At 35.4% G+C, this 23,046-nt stretch overlaps 1 protein-coding gene and 1 long non-coding RNA gene across 6 annotated transcripts in view; one reads left to right on the top strand and one right to left on the bottom strand.

Annotated features, from left to right (window-relative positions):
* The window catches only part of LOC109820246 (calmodulin-1-like), a 3,248-nt gene extending 2,105 nt beyond the window's left edge, over nt 1-1,143 (top strand). The window contains exons 2-4 of the mRNA XM_020386369.1: nt 183-340; nt 432-512; nt 797-1,143. Coding sequence (XP_020241958.1) covers nt 183-340; nt 432-512; nt 797-931 — 374 coding nt within the window. The 3' untranslated portion in view covers nt 932-1,143. The remainder of the gene's footprint in view (nt 1-182; nt 341-431; nt 513-796) is intronic.
* Nucleotides 4,138-21,630, bottom strand: LOC109851534. 5 transcript variants are annotated; one of them, XR_002249879.1, is made up of 6 exons: nt 21,418-21,625; nt 21,156-21,341; nt 9,719-9,799; nt 7,802-7,931; nt 4,940-5,090; nt 4,138-4,499 (listed from the first exon to the last, which is right to left on the bottom strand). It is a non-coding gene; the product is annotated as an uncharacterized LOC109851534 (long non-coding RNA). The 5 variants fall into 5 exon arrangements; XR_002249877.1 differs by having other exon boundaries at nt 4,138-5,090; nt 9,706-9,799; nt 21,418-21,630; XR_002249878.1 differs by having other exon boundaries at nt 4,138-5,090; nt 9,719-9,796; nt 21,418-21,629.

Below are 23,046 nucleotides of genomic sequence, written 5' to 3'. Positions count from 1 at the left end.
CCTTAGACAAATCATTCTCCTGCTAATGTTTTATTATAGAGCTTATGAAAACTAGTTGCTTTTTTTAGGTATATATTAGGATTTTTCACAGTTTTTAGAAATTATATTAACGTTTCATATGTTTATTGCCTCGTATATATTTATTTTCACTTAAATCCTAAACCCTGAAATTTGTATAATAGGTTGCATTACTTTGGAAGAACTTGGCACAGTCATCCGATCCCTTGGTCAGAATCCAACTGAAGAGGAATTACAGGACATGATCAGTGAGGTTGATGTTGATGGTAACGGCACCATAGAATTTGGGGAGTTCTTGAACCTGATGGCCAGAAAAATGAAGGTACTAACCCGTTCTTTTCCTTGATGCAAACGAACTACAGTTACATTGATAGGTGACTTATATTTTAGCGCCTCGCCGTGACTGTTATCAGGAGACCGATGCTGAAGAGGAATTGAAAGAAGCTTTCAAGGTCTTCGACAAGGACCAGAATGGTTACATCTCGGCTAGTGAGGTGATTACCATAGGCTACGTTGAACACTACACTAGAGATTACTATATATATATATGTTTTGTTATTACACATCTGGTAGAGTATAAAATTTATAATTACTGATTTTCTTTAGAGGAAAAAAAAAGCCTTGGTCGGTAAAACTCTTCTGGTCTTGGTTCATATATAAATAATAATAGTAAAGAAAATTCCCCGAAAGAATTAGTTGGTGTTTTTATGCAGATCAACTTTTATTTGATTTTTGTTAAACGTGTTAAATATTGTTATATTTTCTCTATGTTTTGTAGCTAAGGAATGTTATGATCAACCTGGGTGAGAAATTGACTGATGAAGAAGTCGAGCAGATGATTAGAGAGGCCGACGTGGATGGAGATGGTCAAGTGAACTACGAGGAGTTTGTGCGGATGATGATGGCGGTTTGATTCTTATTTAGTTCTAAGAAAAATACTTTGAAAGACTGTAGTTCCACATTCCATTTCATTCCTTTATTTTCTAGGGATCGAAATATGTTGTTTTTTTTTTTTTGTGGATTATCCCAATTAACCTATATAATCTCTTTGTCAAATGCTTTGGTTCCTTAAATATATGTATCTTTTCGTTGCCTTGAATCTGTTGAACTTTAAAAGCTTGATTAGAGATTTCTTGCACCAAAAATAAATAAATAATAAAATAGATTGGGTATAAGCATTTCTGTGGATACTTCTTGGAAACAAAACGACCCCTCTATTAGGGAAGATTATAATTGGTGTTCCTCTGTTTGCCTGTATTTTCCCATCATTTTGAACAAAAAAGAATAAAATGATAAACAAGGAGGAGAAATAAAAACAATAGAAAAGAATAAAATGAAGAAGAGAAAGTAATCGAAAAGAGGAAAAATTAAAACAAGCAAAAGATGGGGGGAATTAAGCAGAGAATGTAGGAATCTAGCATTGAATCCATTAGTTATATTTATTTAAGATTTATGAACTACTCTCTTTTTATCACATTTTACTTTAGATTTACTAAGCATAGACTATAAAACCACTTAAGGAAGATATAACCTATCAAATTATCATCCAAACAAAATTCTCATTCATGAAAAGAACAAGCAACTAAATGTAATTCTAAAATTCATAAGCATAACATATCAAATCACTCAAGATAAGTACGAATTACCAAATTCTTCTTCAACCAATTAGTTCTCTAGTTGATTATCCTAAACATGATTACGTATAAGAGAACAATCGACAAATCATAAAAGAAATTAAACTAGTTTCATACAATTTTAAAATTCCTATAAGATTTACTTACTCGTTTTACAAAATAAAAACAAAGAAATAAAATTAGACTAGAGAGTATAAAAGAAAAAAATAAGAAAAATAAAAACTAAGAAAGAAATAAGAAAAATAAAAACTAACTACATAAATGAGAACAAGAATAAGGAAATCAAGATCTAAACTATGAGCATAAAGAAAATTTAACTAACAAAAATAAATGAGCATAAAAGTAAATTTACGCTATGAAAGAAAAATACAAGAAAATAAATTATGTAAAATAACAAAATAATAAAAGAGCGTGAAAGTAACTCTACACTACAATGCATGAAATAAATCTAATCTACCTACATAAAAATGAAAAGAAAATAAAATCATAAAAAACATGAATTTCTAAAATAAAAAAATAAAAGAGAAAAATAAAAATTTACATTGCAAAGAGTTTAACCCTTGAAAGCAAATCTTCATCTTCATCTTCATCAACAAAATAGAAGAAATAAAATTGAAAAAGAGGAATAAATTTTTTTTATTAATATGAACCTAAAAGTTTACAATTTGAAAGACCTGATTAAAAGCCCTCCGCTCCAAAAAATTTATAAAATTTTCACTCTTAAACTCCCACTCTACTCCTTTATTTATAGATAACAAAATCTCTCACAACCCTAGATTTGTCTTGGCCCCAAAGTAACCCTCACAACCATAAGATTTAGTTTAGGCCCTAAGTAACACTGATAATTATAGGATCTTTCAAAATAATCTACACCATTGATTCATTGAGAGATGGACTTTGTGAGCTTTTATTTCTCTTGCATTTAATTTGTTTAAGTCTTTTGGGCTTCTCTTAAATATTCTTGTGTTTCTTAAAATTTAGTTTGGCATTCAAATAAGAGATTAATGGGTATCATATGTCATATGAGAGGATTCTCTCATATACAATGATGTGACACAATCTCCACCAAGTGTATTTATGAGACATTCTCTCTCCTACTTTATTCACTTGGTAGAGATTGTGCCACATCATTGTATATGAGGGAATCCTCTCATATGACATATGATACCCATTAGGGGCTGTTTGTTTGCAAAAATGGGAAGGGGAAAGCCTGCCAAAACTGACAGTTTTTGTCAGATTTAGCAGCTTTCCTCTAACTTTCTCCTTCAAAAAAAATGAAACAAACGGGCCCAGTCTAACGCATCAAAATCAACTAAATGATGCTACATTTAAATCTTTGGTTTTAGTATTTAAACTACTCAAATATTCACCAACCACTGTGAGACTAAACACTCGGACATCACATTCATTTTGATATATTTGTATTTTATGTAGGCATGCAATATATTCTCAAATGTAAGTCAGTATTTAATTCATTACAGAACCTGGTGATTTTGCACCTTTTTACAAGAAATATAAATATTTAGCCGCAATTGTATAATGATTTGCAGTTTGTGGATAATACTCGATTAGCTTAATAACTTTGTAGGCTTAATTGCACTTAAATACCTTCTAGTTTTCCCCACTTTGCACTTATATATCCTCACTTGTTTTTTGTAGCTTTTGTATACCCCCCCAAGTTTTTTAAACTTACACACCTTCACTTATTACACTTATATACTTTTTAAAAATTCATTTAGATACCCTAAAGTTTTTAAAAATTACACTTAACTAGCCTAAAGTTTTAAAAAATTGTACCTAACCTATTGCCATCAACATTTGCTCGATAACTTGATATTAGTTCAATATTTCTGGAGCAAATGAAGATGTAATTACATTTCTGAAATACTATATTATGAATCGAATATTGAAAATAAAAACTAGGCTATGGTATTTACTATTGTAGCTTAATTTGAGATCTGTTAAAAAGTGACTTCAGATTAGAGACTCAAAATGGACTTAAGATATAGGTTGTTGGCGCACGTGCCACTCGTGAGATATATATATATTTGAATTTCTATCATAACCTACTACTACTAATGAAATTTCTAGAATCTATCAATCTAGATGGTTCCGTCTCCTTGAGAATGATAATTCTGTCACTGATACTCCACCGTTTATCCCCCATCACTAAAGCCCCACCTATTGCGATGGAAAATGAATCTGCTACTATTTCTACAATCAGCGACGGAAAAGCAAGGGCATTTTCTATCGCAGATAGTGATTCCAAAATTTTGTGGCTAACTATTTACGACTAGCATTAGCAACAAAATTTCATCGTTGATGGAACTGTGACGAAATTCTACACAGAAGTCTGTTGCAGCTACCTTTGCTATTAGACATCAATTGCGATGAATCTTCCGCTACAAATCCATCGCAAAATATCATGTTCAAAATTTCATTACAATAGAGGTTATAACCATTCAAGACAAAAACCTGTCACACATTAGCAATAAAAGATCCTAATCACTTTTATAAGATGATAGTCAACTGAAAATTCTTTACAACTTACACCATCAAAACACAAAACATGGACCAGTTTACGGTTCTCCCATGTTGAAACTCCAAAGAAAAAGACATATTGTGTACATATACTATTAGTGAAATAAAAAGCAAGTTATAACACAAATCAGTAGAGTACAAGGGTAGCGTTTCCAACAATCTTATTCTCTTTAGCATTCCTTCCTGTAGAATCACTCCTAGTTGCAACCCTACATCCGAAAAACACAAAAATCATTCATTCACCATCAAATTTGTCTTCCTCGCCATCAGCTTGCTATGTTCTAGCTCTTGAAAAACTAGTAGTACCTTAAACATGAATAGAAAATTCAGTTAGATCTAATTCTCCTATTTGGATCAGCTTTAATTTCAAAAAAACTCAATTGTGAGACTAATACACAGATTTAAGAGTAGCATATATATCTGTTCAAAGTAGAGGTTATGATTCCGAACTTGAAACACATCCCCAAACAGAGATTTTATATTGTTCTATAAAGAATAGATTAACAAGAAAAAGCTTTCTATAAAGAATATTTAATTTACTAATGGCGGTATTCTCGATGGTGGAATAGATATAGAAGGTTATGAAGTGGATTTCTCTTCCTGACGAATTTGCATGTAGAACTTTGTTGCGACTTCCGTTGCAACTTTAACTACCATTTCTTGCAATTTCGTCATAAACACATCATCAATCTCGATCTGTGAAGCATTAGAAGAGATGGGTGTCTCAAAATCATGATAGTTCGTACCACCAAGTACTGATTGAGAGTTGACACTTCCACCCAAACCATATGTATGGCCTTTTTGCACACAGCCTTAAGCTGACAACCATGCTTGAAAATCTTTGTGACGAAATATCATCCCCATACACGTCTCTCGAATTGTTTGATCATATGCTTCCTACAATAGACATTAATGTATTCAAGTAATTAAAAAATTAAATTTACAACTGATCAGATTCTATGCAATAATTTTGGAAAATTTCACAAAAAACATTCGAGGCTTGCAGTTTTGGAAAATATAGCAAACAAGATTGAAGGCACAGACTCTGCCCATACAGTATGAGTTTGTTTCTCTTTCTATATTTTTTTTCTTTCATATCGCTAGTAAGAGGGATTTAGATAAACCTGAGTTCATTTCATGCATGAAACAGACCCACGAAAATAAAGAAAACAGAAAGTATTCTCATGAGTATTATCATTATGTAACAAAATACTGATTCCATCTGCCAAGATGTAGCATTAAAAAAACATAGCCCCAGTTGGTGGGGAAAAGATTAACTTGAACAAGACTCGATCAAGACAACAGTAGGCATGACAGTTCACTTTGTATATATTACATAAACATGATGAGGACAAGTGCTTAATTGGTTCTACAGCTAAAGCAAAACTTATTTCGACATTCTTAGCAGAAAAAATTCTCCTCTCCGTAACGGAATAACGCAGGATACATAATGATGGAATTGAGTATAAAATTGGTTAGTCGCAAGTAAAGGGAAGGAAAAAATAGCATGTTACTTTTGTAAGCCACCACAATTTCTAGCTTAGGTAGAAATTAGGAAAAGCTACTACTCACTTCGTTACATATATGATCTCTCAAGTTCAAAATTTAATACTTAGTACACAATCATTACATGATACCAACCATGTAAAGGTGATCTCTCTCCTTAAATTCCCTAAACAGTAAGGTTCATTGATGATGAAGGCAACAATGTATAATCTGGATCTATACATGGACAGCTTGCATGAAGAAATCACAGGATTCAAAATTCATGATCAAATAGACCTGTAAGTGTGGTATCACTACGTATTTTATATACTAACATTAATGCACTATAAATAAAATCATCTAGCGAACAACTTGTGAAAAGTTACCATGATGCCAGTCTGAAATGGCTTAGAGTCTAAGGTTGATCAAGTAAAATCCCATTTACTTTCACTCAATAACTTGCAAAAACTAGCTTATAGCCACTAAAATAAATGAACAAGTTTTTAGATGTATTTGGTCTTGGCTCATGTTCTCAAATCTAAGGAGTATGGCTCTATGTCTTTTAACACAGATTTATGATTCTAGTATGTTCTCGTCAGAATGTAAAAGCTATAAATACATACTGTCTTCAAATCACCATTTTATCATCTTTGATGAAAGCCAAAAACTTTAACTATGCATATATAGCTATAACTAGAGCTAAATATCAGAACCCAACCACCCCTACAATAAATTATACTTTGATTGATTATCATAAGAAACAAAGAAGCAACCTTTGAGAATGAAAGATGAACATTTAGTTTCATGGTACTTACACTCACTGTTTTAAATATCGGCCGATAATCGATATTATCGGCCGAGTTATCGGATTTGGGAGCTCTCCGATAGGATAACTTGGATTTTTAATCGGTTATCGTTTTTGGCAAGTTATCGGGGAGTTATCGGCGTTATCGGTACTTATCGGCCGATAAGTAAGGTTTTTTTATCGGGATTATCGGCCGATAAGTAAGGCTATGCAATCGAATAGTTTCATCGTGCAGTCAAGATGCAAGTTTTGCTTTCTATAATTGGTTAGTGATTCTAAACATGATGATTTATATTTTGGTATGTTTATATTTCATTAAGTATGGTTAGATTACATTTTTTAGTTATCATATTATATATATACATCATCCAGTATATTACTCCAATAAATACTACTTATCCCCGATATATCCCCGATTTCCGCTATCCGATAAGGATTTTGGCCGTCCGATAAATCCCCGATAACCGCTATTTAAAACCTTGCTTACACTAACAGATTTAGATCTTAGACAAACAAAGGTATCCGTCTTCTTCGATTTGTGTCCTATCAAAAACCTCTTTCAGAGTGGGATTTCTGCCTAATTCAACAGCCTCTACAAAATTAAGCTAATAAATAAAAAGTATGACTTTAGATGCAATTTTATATTTATCAAGACAATATTTTAACTATACTTACCATCCGTTTCTTGTGCACATTAACACTAACAGACCCGCAACTACGGTACGCTTTATCCTCTTCTGATTAATTACGAATTTCGAATGCCACTTTCGAGCGCTTTTGCTGGTTCTTATCTGCCCACATATCACACAACTTGTCCTAGTAATCCTGCCTCATCCAATGCTCAGTTCACCCCCCTTCCGCTCTAATTTGTCCTTTCCTAGCTTCTCGGTGCTCTAATTTTTCCTTTCCTAGCTTCTTGGTGGCTCTCAGTTGTAATTTAGAGAGCATGTCTGAATATCGGGTTTGAGCAATTGCATGAAGCACCTTTCTCGCCCTAACAGACTTAAATGACCTAAACTTATAATATTTCCGAAAATATAAACAAGCTATTAAGTTATGCACTAGCTGAGCTCATCATTTTATGATCTGTGAGATAATGAATAACACACATGATGCAGTCAAAACTAGTTTTTGTTGGTTGAATGAACTCAGAAATGAAGTGATTTTTAAGAAACAAAAGCCATATGTTGGATAAGAAGAACAACAGAAATTTGCTACACTATAAACAAATCATAACACCAAAGTGAATAAATGATCCATATAGTAAAATTAAGATTGAGTCCAAAGACGAAATAGTAAAAAGTGTGCAGTCTTTTACCTCGAATTCTTTGTAGCAGACTTCTTTCCACTCCTCCGGATACTTTTTCCATGTCGGCATGGCTTCCGGCAAGTACATTCTAATAATGCAACTGATAATCTTTGGGTTATGATCACACCCATCGAAAGCTCTACAAAATCAAATAAAATAGTTATTAAGACTACCACAATGCACACAACACCTGCAACCATGAATCTTAACAATACTGGAAACAAAATAATTCAAAGAATAGCTACACAACTGACAAGCGGACATTAGCATAAGGCATGAGCATAATTTTATTAAATTAGAATTTTGTAATGATAATTCACTCTTCAGCTTATCACCAACACAAAAGCAAAATATAGGCTCAAAATCAAAATTGACAAACAAGGCTAAGAACACAATCTTTAAACAAGCAAAACCGAAGTAATACACAAAGCAACCATCAAGAGGCAGTGAAGGGGAGAGTAGTGAAGCTGAACAGGAAGCTGAAGAATCTCAACACATACTCTTCTTTTGTTAATGTATTCACTCTCATGAACTTGACTAGGCATCTGGTGTACTTGTCCAGGAGATTGTAGATGACTTGCGGATAGATCAGATTGTAGATAGAAAATGATGTTGGTGTTTTTTGTTTGCAGTTTGATGTTAGTCACTTGTTACCTTGTGTTTATGTCATATGTATGACATGGGAGATGACTTGTAAGTTAGACTACTGAACTAACTAAAACAGATGTTTTCATTGCTGCAATTAAGTTATGATCTGTGTATGTGATGGTAGAAGTGGTTCAACTAATGCCAGAGAGACCCTACCATTGCTTATGTTCAGCATTTATATAATTAAGATTGGAATGTTATGTAGGGGACACATGCAATTCTTCTGATTTTGTTGCAAGTAACAACTTCAAGTATAGTAATGTGGACTTTCTGAGCCACAATTGTGGGCCATTGTGTATATCATTGACTTCCTGATACACAAACTCAATCAACAATTGAATAACCAATCTATTGACAATATAGTAAGATCAGCTGCTAACTTCATCAGTTTGTGAGAGGGAGAAAAAAAAATCTCAACACTAATGTTAGAAATAACTTATTTGTCTAAATAACTCAATCTGTGGAAACAATCAGCCCCTGAACCTCCTTAAACAAGGCCATAGTGAAATGTTGCATTGTTATATTGAAATGTAGCAGGATGTTCACAGAGCATGGAACTTTAAACTAACAGCTTAAATTCTACTTAACTATAACATATGTTGGAAAGCATATAGACAAAGTCTTCCCAATACTGTATGCTGAAGACAAAATCAAAATCCAACACATGATTCAAAGAAAGGAATTGCATATATTATATATATATATATATATATATATAGAGAGAGAGAGAGAGAGAGAGAGAGAGAGAGAAACTTATGCCAACTTAAGTGGACCATCCACCAAAATTTCTATCCATTGATGATACCTAGAGATCCGTGTATATATATTAAAGCTCCTATAAACTTAAGTGGATAGGAGCCATTTGTCCACCAACTTTTTTATCCATTGATTTTGCATTGAGATTTGTGCTACCATATAATACAAATGAATGCACAAATCTCAAAGATAGCATTGATGTGTAGCACAAATCTCAAAACATAATGAAGGGATAAAAAGTTTGGTGGACAAGTGCTCCAAACCACTTAAGTTTATAGGATCTTTACTATATATATGCACACACACGCACATGTATATATGTATATATAGACATATATATGTATATATATACACGCATACATGTATATATATAGACGTATATATGTATATATACAGATATATATATATGTGTATGTACACACACGTGTGTGTGTGTGTATAGTCACCCACAATTATCAATAATGGTCGGTCATCAGGGTTCTGTGGAGGAGGAACCAATATAAGACAACCTCTTTTCCTAACCTCAGGAGGGTCCTCAGTGCTATCTTTGAGTGCTATCTCTAGAATGTGTTGAAGGGTTTCCATCTGTGTCACGATCTCCTACTACAAAGTAATTTATATTGTTAGTCTTTCTAGTAAAGCAAATACATATATGAATAACTCACCACACAAAAGTAAATATGTAAATACAAGTAGCACTAAATGTAGAATGCCTTGAAGAACCCCCCTTGAAGCCATCTTCTCTAGCTACAAAAGTAATTTATTTTGTTAATGTTTATAGTAAAGAGCATAGTAAATCAAATAAAATATCAATACCAGTAGCACTATGTCCAGAATGCACCGAAGGAAACTCCCTTTTACAACATACAATCATTCGGACAAGCATGTATCTTTTCAGACCCCAATCCCAACCCTTTTACTATAGGGAAAATTTGCAAAATAGACCATTTTTATGAAATATATAGCGAAATAGACCACTTTAAAAAATAATTAGCAAAATAGACCTTTTGAAAAAAAAAAGGTCGATTTTGAAAAACAAGGCTCAGAAAACATACAGGACTACTAGTCACATATGTTTAGAGTCAACTAATCACGGATTAGTGTCTCAGAAAACATACAGGACTAGTAGTCCCGTATGTTTTCTGAGTAGAAAATTTCACTAATCTGTGATTAAAACATACGGGACTACTAGTCCCGTATGTTTTCTGAGCTGTTTTGCAAAATAGACCTCTTTTTAACCTGTTGGCCAAAAATAGGTCTATTTTGCTAATTATTTTTTAAAGTGGTCTATTTCGCTATATATTTCATAAAAATGGTGTATTTTGCAATTTTTCCCTTTACTATATTCTTGGAAGCATAAACGCTTTCAGCTAACTTTTCACTCTTTGGCAACATACTTTCAATAATTGACATCATTCGGTCATAATAGCTCTGACGTGTTGAACTCAAATTTCAAATTGAGTAGCTCTGAGACAGCTAAAAGTATGGTACATTGTCCACAGCCCGGCCATAATGGTTCCTCAGCATCTCTCAACATCTTGTAAAAATTGACAACATCGGGGTTTGGATCCTCTTCTGCATCCCAATTAAATTTTGGTCCAGCAGTGATTTGAGTCACCGAGCAAGCACATTTGATCGTAGAATTATCAAAGGTGTGGATGAGAAGAAAACAGCAGGAACACACAAGACAATTCAATTGGCGAAGGAAAATACATTTTCTAGATTATGAAGAATAAAACATTACAAAATCTCTCCTCACAATCTCTATAGAATAAAGAACAATCTCCCTATTTTCTTTAAAATCCAATCTGATGTTTAGAAACCCTAAACAATCCCTATTTATATGTCTATCAACGTGGATGACAATCTCGTAAATAACCAAGCCCAATAGAACTTGGAATCTGCGTTAAGTAGAGTCCAGGTCAACCCAGGAAACGCGATCTGGTCCACCGACCTGCTTGGTCCGGTCGACCGACCGGAGCGAGGGTTTTTAACACTGCAAGATTTTCTGATATCGGTCGACCGATGCTGATTTCGGTCGACCAATCGATCGACCGATGATGAATCCTGGTCGACAGGTCAGAACACACAACTCTCGCCAGTAGCGTGCACGTTTCCGATCGATCGACACCAAGGTTTTAAATATCGGATATTGGGGAAATATCGGATGGCCAAAATTCATATCGGATTGCGGATATCGGGGAAATATCAGGGATATGGGGTAAATATCGGAATGTCATAATGAATATTTGCATACATAGTATAATACATTAAACTATAATCTCAACATATGTAATGAAATTTAAGCATACAAAATAGGAATAATATATGTTTAGGATCACTAATCAACCTTCTAAAACAAACAAAAGTGCAAAGCAACATTGTAACATTCGATCTGCTTTTTTTAGGGCAAAATGTCATTTGATATAATGGGAAAATCTTGATATCTCGCCCAAAAATTCCAAACACGGCATATTATTTTGCAACAAGCTATATAAAAAGATATATCGGTCCACATATCGGCTAATATATCGGTCATATCGGGGATTTATCACTCAAAATAGCCAAAAAACGGTGAAGGATATTTAAAGATCATATCTATTGCGGCAAGCCCTGTAAAAGGATATATCGGGGGATATATCGGGCCATGTCAGGGATATTTAAAACAATGATTGACGCTGATCATGCGGTCGACCAGCCAGAGCCCAAATGCTAGTTTTTCTGAGTTTTGCTATTTTCCTCCTTTTAACCGCTTTTGCCGCCTTCGACGACTCCGTCCACGCTTCTATTCTCAAACTACCCTGAGAATCGTCTATCCTCAAGCTCTCATGAGGATCGCTAAGCTCCCAAAGTAAGGAAAAAGATACACTCGTATTATGGCTCCCCTTTAGGAACTTGAAGTCTCGTTCAAGTATGAACTTCAGCTGAGGGTACTCGCGAGCCTCTCCTTCCTTATTGAATTACCTAGTCTTGCTAGGAACCTGACCTTGACGTCCGATCAGAAACGACTCCTTCGTCCCGCATCTCGTCGTAGTCACATTTCGCTCCAAAATACAATCCTCTTTCAGCGGCTCTTCTCTATCAAACCACAAGTCTTCAACGTGCGGTAAGATCACTTTGTCCTCACCCTCATCATCTAACAATGTAGGCTCAAACAACTTCAAGTATTCGACATTAATCACCGAATACATGACTAAGTAAGGTGACAAATCAAGCTTGAAGGTGTTGTCACCAATCTGATCAAGAATCCAAAACAGATCATATCGTATAGACTTCAACTTCTTCCCTTCTCCTTTTAGTCGCTCCTTAACTTCAGCCACACCATGTCATATTTGCCAAAATTACAAGAAACTCGATATTGATCATGTTTTTCCTTGTACTTTGCTTGTGACTTCTTCAACTAAGTTTTAACCGTAGCGTGAATCTGTGAAATCTTCTCTACAAATCTTTGAACATGTTGTCTTTCGCTCCCTTCTTTGCCGTTGGTCGTAGCTTCACTAGAGAATACTAAGTCGAACAGACTTGGAGGTAAAAACCCATAATACGTCTCAAACGGTGACTTTCCCGAAGATCCATGAATAGCCCTGTTGAAAGCAAACTGAATGTATGATAAGCTTTCATCCCAAGTCTTAGGATGCCTGGAATTATACCCCCGCAATCATGTGAACCATAGTCCGATTGACTACTGCTGTTTGCCCGTCTATTTGTAGATGAAAGGTCGTGCCCTTCTTTAATTTAGTGTCCATCAAACTCCACAAAGAATCCCAAAAGTACCCAAGAAACCAGCTATCCCGATCCGAAATAATCGAACTCGACAACCCAAAGTGCTTCCACACATGTTCAAAGAATAATTACGCTGCACCCGCTCTCGTCACAGTCTTCTTACAAGGAATCAAAATCACCATCTTGCTGCACTACAACGTACAAGTAATCATGCTCGCGCTTGGTCGTTAACAACCCTCCTAAGAAATCCATAGAAATACTCTCCCACGGTCTAGAAGACACTGGTAATGATAGATACAATCCTCGCTTCCTATTAGAAGGCTTCAAAATACAACATAGCTTACACCCCCAACATACTTGGTAACATCCTCTAACATCTTCGATCAAAAGACAGCGTCGTAGATTGAAAAGCGTCTTCTGAATCCCAAAATAACCTTGCACACGTGATGTATGTGCCTCTCGAATCCACTGCAATCGATCGCCATCCTCCGGAATGCAAAGTGACGTCCCACGATACAACAAACGATCAAAAGACATAGCGTCGTAGATTGAAAAATGTCTTCTGAATCCCAAAATGACCTTGCACACGTGATGTATGTGCCTCTCGAATCCACTGCAATCGATCGCCATCCTCCGGAATGCAAAGTAACGTCCCACGATACAACAAACCATCTGCTCCAATCTCATACTCCCCCTTCGACCAGCCTTCGCCTGCTTGAACACACTGTCAAAATCACTGCAGGATGTGTACATATGTACATACTCTAAAGAAACCAAGAGCTGAATATGTGTCACCACCAATAAAGCTTTAACTGACGATCGAGATAACATATCGACCAACTTGTTCGTCGCCCCTTTTTGTACCTAATGATGATGTTGAACGCTATCAAATAAGACATCTACTTCATGTGTTGTGTTCGTACATGCTGCAGCTTCGTCTGAGCATGTAAAAACTCCAATGGCTTGTGATCTGAGTGCACAACCACTTCATAACCCAACAAATACACCCTCTAATGCTTGATCACCTAATAGAGTGCATAAAACTCCTTATCGTGGGTAGGATAGTTCAAAATAGCACCTGTAAATATCTTAGAATGGTATTCTACCGGCTTCCCATCTTATGTCAACACAGCGCCCATAGCATAACTAGAAGCGTCAGTCTCTATCTCGAAGGTCCTCTGTAAATTAGGCAACACTAATACCGGTGCCTCCGAGATCTTCTTCTTCAGTATCTGAAAAACCTCCTTATGCATCCGCCCCCACTCAAACTGAACATTCACCTTCGTAAGGCCATGTAAATGTGTCGCACAAGTAGAAAAATGTTGAATGAACCTGCGCAAATATTGACAAGCCCCTATGAAGCTTCTCACCTCCGTTATTGTCCTAGACGTCGGCCACTTCGTGATCACCTCCATCTTGCTTGGGTCTATCCTCCGCTGGCCCTTCCCCACGATGAAGCCGAGATACACTAGCTCATCCTTCCTAAATTCGCTCTTCTTCCCGTTGAGCTTCAGCTGTCCGTTCCGTAGCACTTTAAAAACCTTCTCTACATGAACAATGTGCTCCTCCCATGTCCTGTTGTACACAAAGATATCAAGGTAAACTATCACAATTCCTTTATAAAAGATCGTAACAAATCATTCATGAGCCTTATAAAGGTCGCTGGAGCGTTGCATAACCCAAGCGGCATCACCAACCACTCGAACAGATCCTGCTTGGTCTTGAACGCAGTCTTCCAAGTGTCACCCTTCTGAATCCTCACCTGATGGTAACCAGACTTAAGATCCAACTTTGTGAAGAACCTCGCTCCTTCCAATTGATCCATAAGATCATCGATCCGTGGTAGTGGGCAATAATTTTTGACCGTTATCTTGTTGAGCGTCCGGTAATCCACGCATATGCGTCAGTCTCTATCTTTCTTGGGCACCAACAACACTAGCAACCTACAAGGTGAACTAAACACTATCACTCCCGTCTTCAGAAGTTCCTGAACTTGTTTCTTGACATCCTCGGACTACTGTACGAATGTGCGGTAGATGCCTATATTCAGCAAAGAACTCTCTCCCGTCAACATAATCTCTTGCTCCACACTCCGTCTCGGCGGTAGCCCAGTGATCTCCAAAAACAAATATGTATACTTGACCTTCAACTTGTCAAGATCTCCCTCCTGAAACTTGCTCAAGGTAGTCAAGCATACTTTACTCAGCTGCTCCTCATAAGGCCTAATGAACAATAAAACAAACTTCTTGCTTGCATTCACTAATCTTTTTGCCTGAGTCACCATCACCAAACTCATCTCCTACGAAAGAGATGTCGAACGAAATATGAACTGTTCAACATCCTTGGTGAACGTATACTTCTGGGCCGCCTATCGTAGACCACGTACCTATCCCATAAATAAGGATTGCCCAGTATAACCTGACACACATCCAATGGAACGACGTCACACGTGACCTTATCAATATACGACTCATAGAGTGTAACTCTGGAAGTGCATTGATTGATCACAGTCAACCCTGACTTCTTCTGAATCTACTCTAAAGGATAGAGCTTCGGATGTTTGACCATCTTCAGACCTAGCTTCTGAACCAATGTCTCGGATATCAAATTCTTGTCTCCTTATATCAACGATGGTATCAACCAAGCTAATCTTCACCTGCAACTTAAGAACAAAGAGCTACTCCCTAGGTGTCTTCATCTTCCTTCGCGGTCTGTTTCCCTACCATAAAGTTAATACTGTCGTTGGGCTCTGTCATCCTGAGGACTTCCTTCGGATCCTGTGCCATGACGTATGCCTTTTTCTCCTCCTTTAACCTTTTCGATTTCAAATGAGGATACTTCTCCCAGCATCGATCAGCTACGTGCCCTGACTGTTTGTAATGATTATAAGTCAATCTTGTCTTCCCTAGGTGACCCTTCTTCTCCTTCTTAGGTTGGGAGCCACTAGACTTGCCCCCGCTTATTTAACATCCCCTTTTATCTCGTTATCTTTCTTGTGCTTGCCCTCAATGACAATAGCCTTCACGCTCGCCTCTGTAATCGACTCAATCGTGAATAGCTTCATCTCCTTCCGGATGTATTCGTTCAAACCCGTCATATACTTCATAAAAACCGAGTACTCCTCCGTCACAATGTTGAGGACCATCGTTTGTTATTAAAACTCAGTCGTGTATTCTTAAAAGGTTTGATTGAATTTTTGACACAAACCGTACTACTTGTATCAACGCTCTTCAAGGAATCCCACCGGATAAAACTATTTTTTAACAACTCCTTGAACTTGTTCCACGACACCACTTTTTTCTCCTGCTTGCAATAGGATTTTCACCACGTCAACGCGTGCCTTGAAAGCTTCAATGTCACAAAAAAGATCTTCTCTTTTAACGAATGGCCATAGAGAGTAAAATAAATCTCCATACGCTCGATCCAATTATCAGGCCTTTCGACGTTAATACTCCCATCATAAACAGGAATCTCTATTCTGAAATCAATATTTAAATTTTGGTAGACCTTTACCCCCTTGATGTGGAACAACTCTGACGGTCTCGACCTCCTCATCGAAATCTGAATTTTCACTTTTCCTACCGGACTCTACAGGTTTTTTCTTAGACTTTGAAGATTTTCCCTTTTTGTTCCCTCCATGGATAAGATCGACGAGTTGTGTGAGAGTCGACCCGATTGTTTCGATCTGTTTTTCCAATGCATCAAGCCTCCCTGAGTTGTCGTTATCTGTCATCTTCTTCCTTGATTTTTAGACCTCTTCCAAAGAAATAAGGATCTCATTTAGCTTCTTGTATCGCGATCGAGTAAGGACCATGTATAGGACACCCCTTCACAGGATCTGATCGCTTTGATACCAACTTGATACAAGTCGCCGAACGAGTACCTTTGATCGCGAAATTATCAAAGGTGCAGATGAGAAAAATAGCAGGAACACACAAGACAATTCAATTAACGAAGAAAAATATCTTCTCTAGATTATGAAGAATAAAAGATTACAAAATCTTTCCTTACAATTTCTCTAGAATAAAGAACAATCTCCCTATTCTCTTTAAAATCTAATCTGATGTTTAGAAACCCTAAACAATACCTATTTATATGTCTAACAATGTGGATGTCAATCTCGTAAATAACCAAGTCCAATAGAACTTGGAATCTGCGTCAAGCAGTGTCCAGGTCAACCCAGAAAACACAATCCGATCGACCGACCTGCTTGGTCCGGTCAGTCAGCTAGAGCAAGGGTTTTTAACCCTGCAGGATTTTCTGATATCGGTCGACCGATGCTGATTTCGATCGACCAATCGGTTGACCGATGATGGATCCCGATTGATCGGCCAGAACACACGACTCTCGCCTGTAGCGTACACATTTCTGGTCGACCGGCCAGAAACCAAATGCTAGTTTTTCTAAGTTTTGCTATTTTCCTGCTTTTGACCACTTTTGCCGCCTTCGACGACTCCGCTCATGCTTCTATTCTCAAGTTATCCTGAGAATCGTCTATCCCCAAGCTCTCATTAGGATCGCTAAGCTCCCATGAGGATCGCTAAGCTCCCGAAGTAAGGAAGAAGATACACCCGTATCAAGCAGCATCTATTACCATCTCAAGGAAACTATGAAATTCCTAATCACCAATTAGCTAAGTTTTATTGTTAAACATTTTCTAAGAAAGTAAAACAAATTTGTAGCTATGATTTAGTCAACTAACATGGGAAGAAAAACATGGAATGAGTTGAGCTTAATAAAGTTATTTTATTTTAAGTATTTAACGGATGTATTTGTGACAAGTCTGTACCTCAAGTCTATACCTGAAGATTAGTAACAGATTTGTAACTAGTTTTTCATATGAAAGTTGGCTGGCGAGAATACAACCCCTGATTCAAGGTTTCCATATGAAGGTTCAAAAAGTAACTTCCCACATGTTAAACTTTTCTCGTCGTAAAGTTATAATTTTGAAAATAAATAGTTGTTCTTTGGTAAAATTGTACAACACAAATAATAGTTGAATAAATGGAAAGGCTAGGTTAGTATTCTAATAATAGAAGAAAAGTGCTAGAGAAATTTGGCAAGCAAGTGGAAATGGTTCTTGTATATGTACTTGCTTACTATATGAATAGTTTGTTATCGGTGCAATGGCATGAAAGCTCAAAATGCAAGTTTAATAGTTGATAAGATAGATATTATTTACAAAGTAAGATTGAAGACAAGTCTCACTTGTCATTCTTGTAAATATTGGTAATTGTTTTAGTACGCATACACACACTAATAGATAGATAATTTCACTCAAAGAGAATATAATTTATGGCTTCAATTTGGAAGTGGAAGTTTTTGTGCTTCATATACTCATTAAACTAGCATAGCTAAACTCATAACAACAACAGAAAATGATATTCATTTTGTAGAGATATAAATCTTGTACAAAACTCTCTCCAATAAAACAAACATATTGTTCAATTAAAGGATAATTGACACTATCAAACATATCAACTGCATGTTAGATATACTACATCAGAGTCTTTCAGCATATAACGATCAACCCAGTGTTTTTAAAGGCGCTATCGGGCGAGCGCCTCGCTCCGCGTCATGCTGTAGCGCCCCACAGCAAGTGCGGGACACTATGCTTGCGCGGGCGCTCACCAGAGGAGTGCCCTGCAGCACCTGCGGGCGTCGGCAAGGCGTACGCCTTGCTAACAGGGGAGAATCTCAGCTTTTTACAGTGGGTTATTAAGTACAAACCCGCTTCCCACTTAAACCTAAAACCAAAAAAGTGATTTTAGGGTTCTGTGGCTTCCTTCTCCCATTCTTTCTCCCGATTTCTCCTTATGGTCTCCACTCGGCAGCAACAAGCAACAAAGATGAGCGGCGACGGGCGACAGCGAGCTGCAATCGACGACAACATGGTGCAATCAACGACGACAAGCAGCTCTCGGCGACTGCGATCAGCGACGACAAGCAGCAGGTAAGTTCCTATGTTCCTTTCTGTTTGTTTTCTTTTGGTTTCCTTTTTTTTTCTTCTCAACGATATTTTCGGTCCTTTTCTTTTTTTTCTTTTCGTTTTGCATCTCTCTTCGCCCTTCTTGTTGTTTTCCCTGTTCATTTGCAAGTTTGCAACTAAACTTAAAATCTTGACTGTTAATTATTATTTGTCTCGAGTCTTGACTGTTAATTGTTAAGAGAGAATGGAAATTGATGAATTAGTTATAGACTTCACGACTTAAAGAAATAAGTTCACTCTTCTAAAGTTCTAAACTTGATTTGATTTTATTGTTAACTAACTTACAAAGAGAGATTAAATGTTAACTAACTTACTCTTCTTAGTTGTTAGTTCTTTATTAAGCTTTTTTATTATTATCGCTCTTGACTGTTAACTGTTTTTTTCTTTGGCTTGATATCAATGTATATAGTCATGATATTATGAACTAATTGCTTGCTTCTTATTAATACATAATTACATATCAGTCATGATTCTTAAAATTGTTCAAGCTTATTGGTGTAGTGCTACGAGTTTGATTAGTTTTATTATATTCAAAAAAATAGATTTAATTCTCTTAGATATATAGATATTGATTTGATTGATTTGTATAAATTACAGATACATACCAAGAAGAGAAATAGATTGGATCATAAAAGGTTGCAAGATCTAGTTTGTTGCAAGTACAACAAGGCTTTGAAGGAGATATTTGACTGCTGAGATTCTATTGATCCGATTAAGTTGGCTGATATAGATGAAAGCAATGAGTGGTTATTAGGATAGTTCGGTGAAGGTAAAAATGCAGAGAATGACTTGGTGGAGGGCAAGAACAACCTTACATATGGTGTCGTAAGAGATGCGATGGGAGCTGTAGAAGATGATGTTATATATCTAAGACTGACTAGTAGTAGGTTTCGAGGATCTTTGAGTGGTATTGGTTCATCGTCGAGGAGGGAGCCAGTTTCTGAGTCGGAAGATGAAGAGGAGCTTAATGATGAGGACACTGAAGAGGAGGATATTCCCCTTGAAGGGGATGATGATGATGTTAATAAGGATGATTAGAGTCATTAGGCTATTATTTTGCTACTTATTTACTTTGTTTTATTAGAATGCTTGCTTTGCTTGATGTTAGTGAACTCCTTAAGTGTTATAGCTGCTTAGTTGCTTTGTTTTGATGGATAACTTGATTTGCTTCAATGATTAAAACTTTATCTTATGATTTGGTAGTATATATTTTATTTATTGAGTCATTGGCATTTTCTATGTGAAACTTCACGAATATATATATTTTTTTCATGCATCTTGTATATCTTCAAAAATTTTATGGTCTGGAGTGCGCCTCGCTTCGCTCGGGCACGCTCATCGCATTGAGCCTTGCGCATGTGCGTGTAAACTGACTTTGCGCCCTGCATTGCTCCTCACGCATTGAAAACACTGAATCAACCTATAGTAAAAACCTGATGCAAAATTTCAATTTATCCTTATCCCTATATCCTTATATTTTCCCATCTATGTAAATATTAGTTGCTTTTTTATATAACCAATTGGAGGTGCAAGTCTTCTTGAAAAAGGAACACGTTGGGTTTGAGCTTGCAACTCGGAGTATCAATACTTTGGCAAAATATGTTAGCTGACCAATGAGTTAATCTAAGTAATCTTTTATTCTCAATAGAACGAGCAATTGATTAATGGATCAATCACCCTATGTTAATTTAGGATTTGAAGTGAAACTATTAATAGGTGAATCTATAGGTTTACTATCAGTTCACCTGCTCAAGTACAATCATCTATAGTTTAATAGATGATGATGATGACGATAATATGACTCGACTGAATCATATGTGAGAAAATTTATCTCTTCTAAAATAAATTAAAACATGGCAACAAAATAATGGACAACTGAAACATGTGAAATTACCAAGAAATTAACCCCAAAAAATGCAATGACGGGATATGAAACTAAGAAAATGCACCGTCAACAACTATAATTAGTGCATGAAAGGTGCACGTCAGATTGCCACAACTAGAAGCTACTAGTGGACTCGAATCACTCAATCGAAATCTCCAATCTATTTCTAGCCCTAAGTTTTCTAGTAACATGACCTAAACTGCAATCCTGAAAAATCAAGTAAATGATGAAATTAAACGAAAATTCTAGGAAAATAAAACAAAATCAAAAGACCCAAATTATAAAATTTCATTAATTCCTCTTCCATTACTCAAATCATCACGAAATCAAAAGCCCCAAAATGTAATTTATAGAATAATTACCTAAAATAGTAGTGATGGCGACGCAAGACTTCACTGAGTTTGACAGGGGTCAACGGCGATGCGAACAGCGACGGCCTTAGCACTCGAGCAGCTACGACCTCGAGATAATGAAGGCCTCAGAACTCGAGCAGCTACGACCTCGAGATGATGAAGATGAAGGATCAGAGACCCTCTCACTTCTAAGATCTGGCCAAAACATAATGAAATGAGGGCGTAAATTGGGCAAATTTTAGGGTTTAGGGTTTTCTTGTTGAGAATTTACTCTGTTAACGGAGGCAGTTAAGAAGATCGCTAGGGCTTGCTTCGATCTGAGATGAAAGTTGATCAGATTGCTAGGGTTCCAGGTTCAAGACTACGATGGATAGATTGGATTGATTTGAGATTCGGAGAAAGAGAGAGAGAGAGAGAGAGAGAGAGAGAGAGACGGGGACGCGAGAGAGAGATGGTGTGCTTGGATGGAGGGTAGAGGAGGGCTAAAATTTTAGCTTCAAATTGGAGGGTAAAGAAAAAGGATACCATTTTGTTTGTCTTGTTGTATTTTTGTAAAAAAAATATTATGGTGTTATATTTTTTCTTAAAATATTTTCAAAACATCATGTTAAGTGTTTTTATCAACATTAGTTTGATCTATTACAATATTAGTATTAAACATATTATTAATATATTATACATTAATTATAATAAAATATATTATAAATAAAATGTTATAATATTTAGTTTACATTATAATATAATCATACAGTATTAGTATAATATAATATATTAATATTTTTATATTATACTTTAATGAGTTATGTTATTTTATAATTATTATTATATTATAAATATTACATATTACGTTCAAATAATTATATACTTAATTATTTTGGTATATCAATTTGTTATTGTTATATATTATATAATATTTTTAAAATAATATTATTTTATTATTATTATTAGTATAATATTATACTATTATTAATATAATATTATACTATTATTAATATAATATAATATAATTAATAATGTTAATATTATTTTATTACTGCTATATTATTAATAAATTCATATATTACAAATGTTTTAATATTATATAATATATTATAGTTTCTAATATGTTAGAGTTTATTAATAATACTATAATAATTTATGATATAAATCAATATTATTATATTATGAATATATTATTTTTATATTATTATATTATTTCATATGATATTTTAATTATTATTTATTTATATTATTTAATAAATATTACTAATATATTTGATTAATTATAAGATAATATAGTATAATATAATAAGTATGTTGATAATAACTATATATTAATTATATTTAATATATTATGTTAGATATTATATTAACACCTCCTCAAATTGAAAACCAAAACACCAAACTTAAAACACGTAAAAGGTGTTTTCAAATAAGTGTTGTGTTTTTGGTTTGAGGATGGTTTAGCTTAAAAAACATCATGGTTTCCAAACGCATAGTTTTTTGTTTTTGGTAAAAACATCATGGTATCCAAACGGAGCCTTAATCTTCCTTTCATTCTGTTTCCTTATTCATCTTCCAAATAGGGCGAGAGAGAAAAGGAGACGACGGAGAGAGAGAAGTGGGCGAATGATTGTAATGGGTTGGTGATATATTTGGTTTTAATTTTTAGGGTTTCTGTCTATTAACCCAAAATTTTGCTCCAACTTATTTAAAATTTTATGAATACTCACAAACCTAATGTACTTCAACCCACTTATTTTTAAACTCAATCTGTACAATGCCCTCAATCTTTATATTGTATTTCCCCAATAAATACAAACTTCTAAAATTAACCTTCTTCCCTAGATAAACTCATCTCTCTCTTTCTCTCCTTCCTTTGTTTTACAAAATCAAAATCTAAGAGTGACCGACACGAATT

Source organism: Asparagus officinalis, chromosome 8, assembly GCF_001876935.1.
Source record: "Asparagus officinalis chromosome 8, Aspof.V1, whole genome shotgun sequence".
NCBI classification, from domain to species: domain Eukaryota; kingdom Viridiplantae; phylum Streptophyta; class Magnoliopsida; order Asparagales; family Asparagaceae; genus Asparagus; species Asparagus officinalis.
The sequence above is the reverse complement of the archived record's forward strand: the minus strand, read 5'-3'. Positions and strand labels throughout refer to the sequence as shown.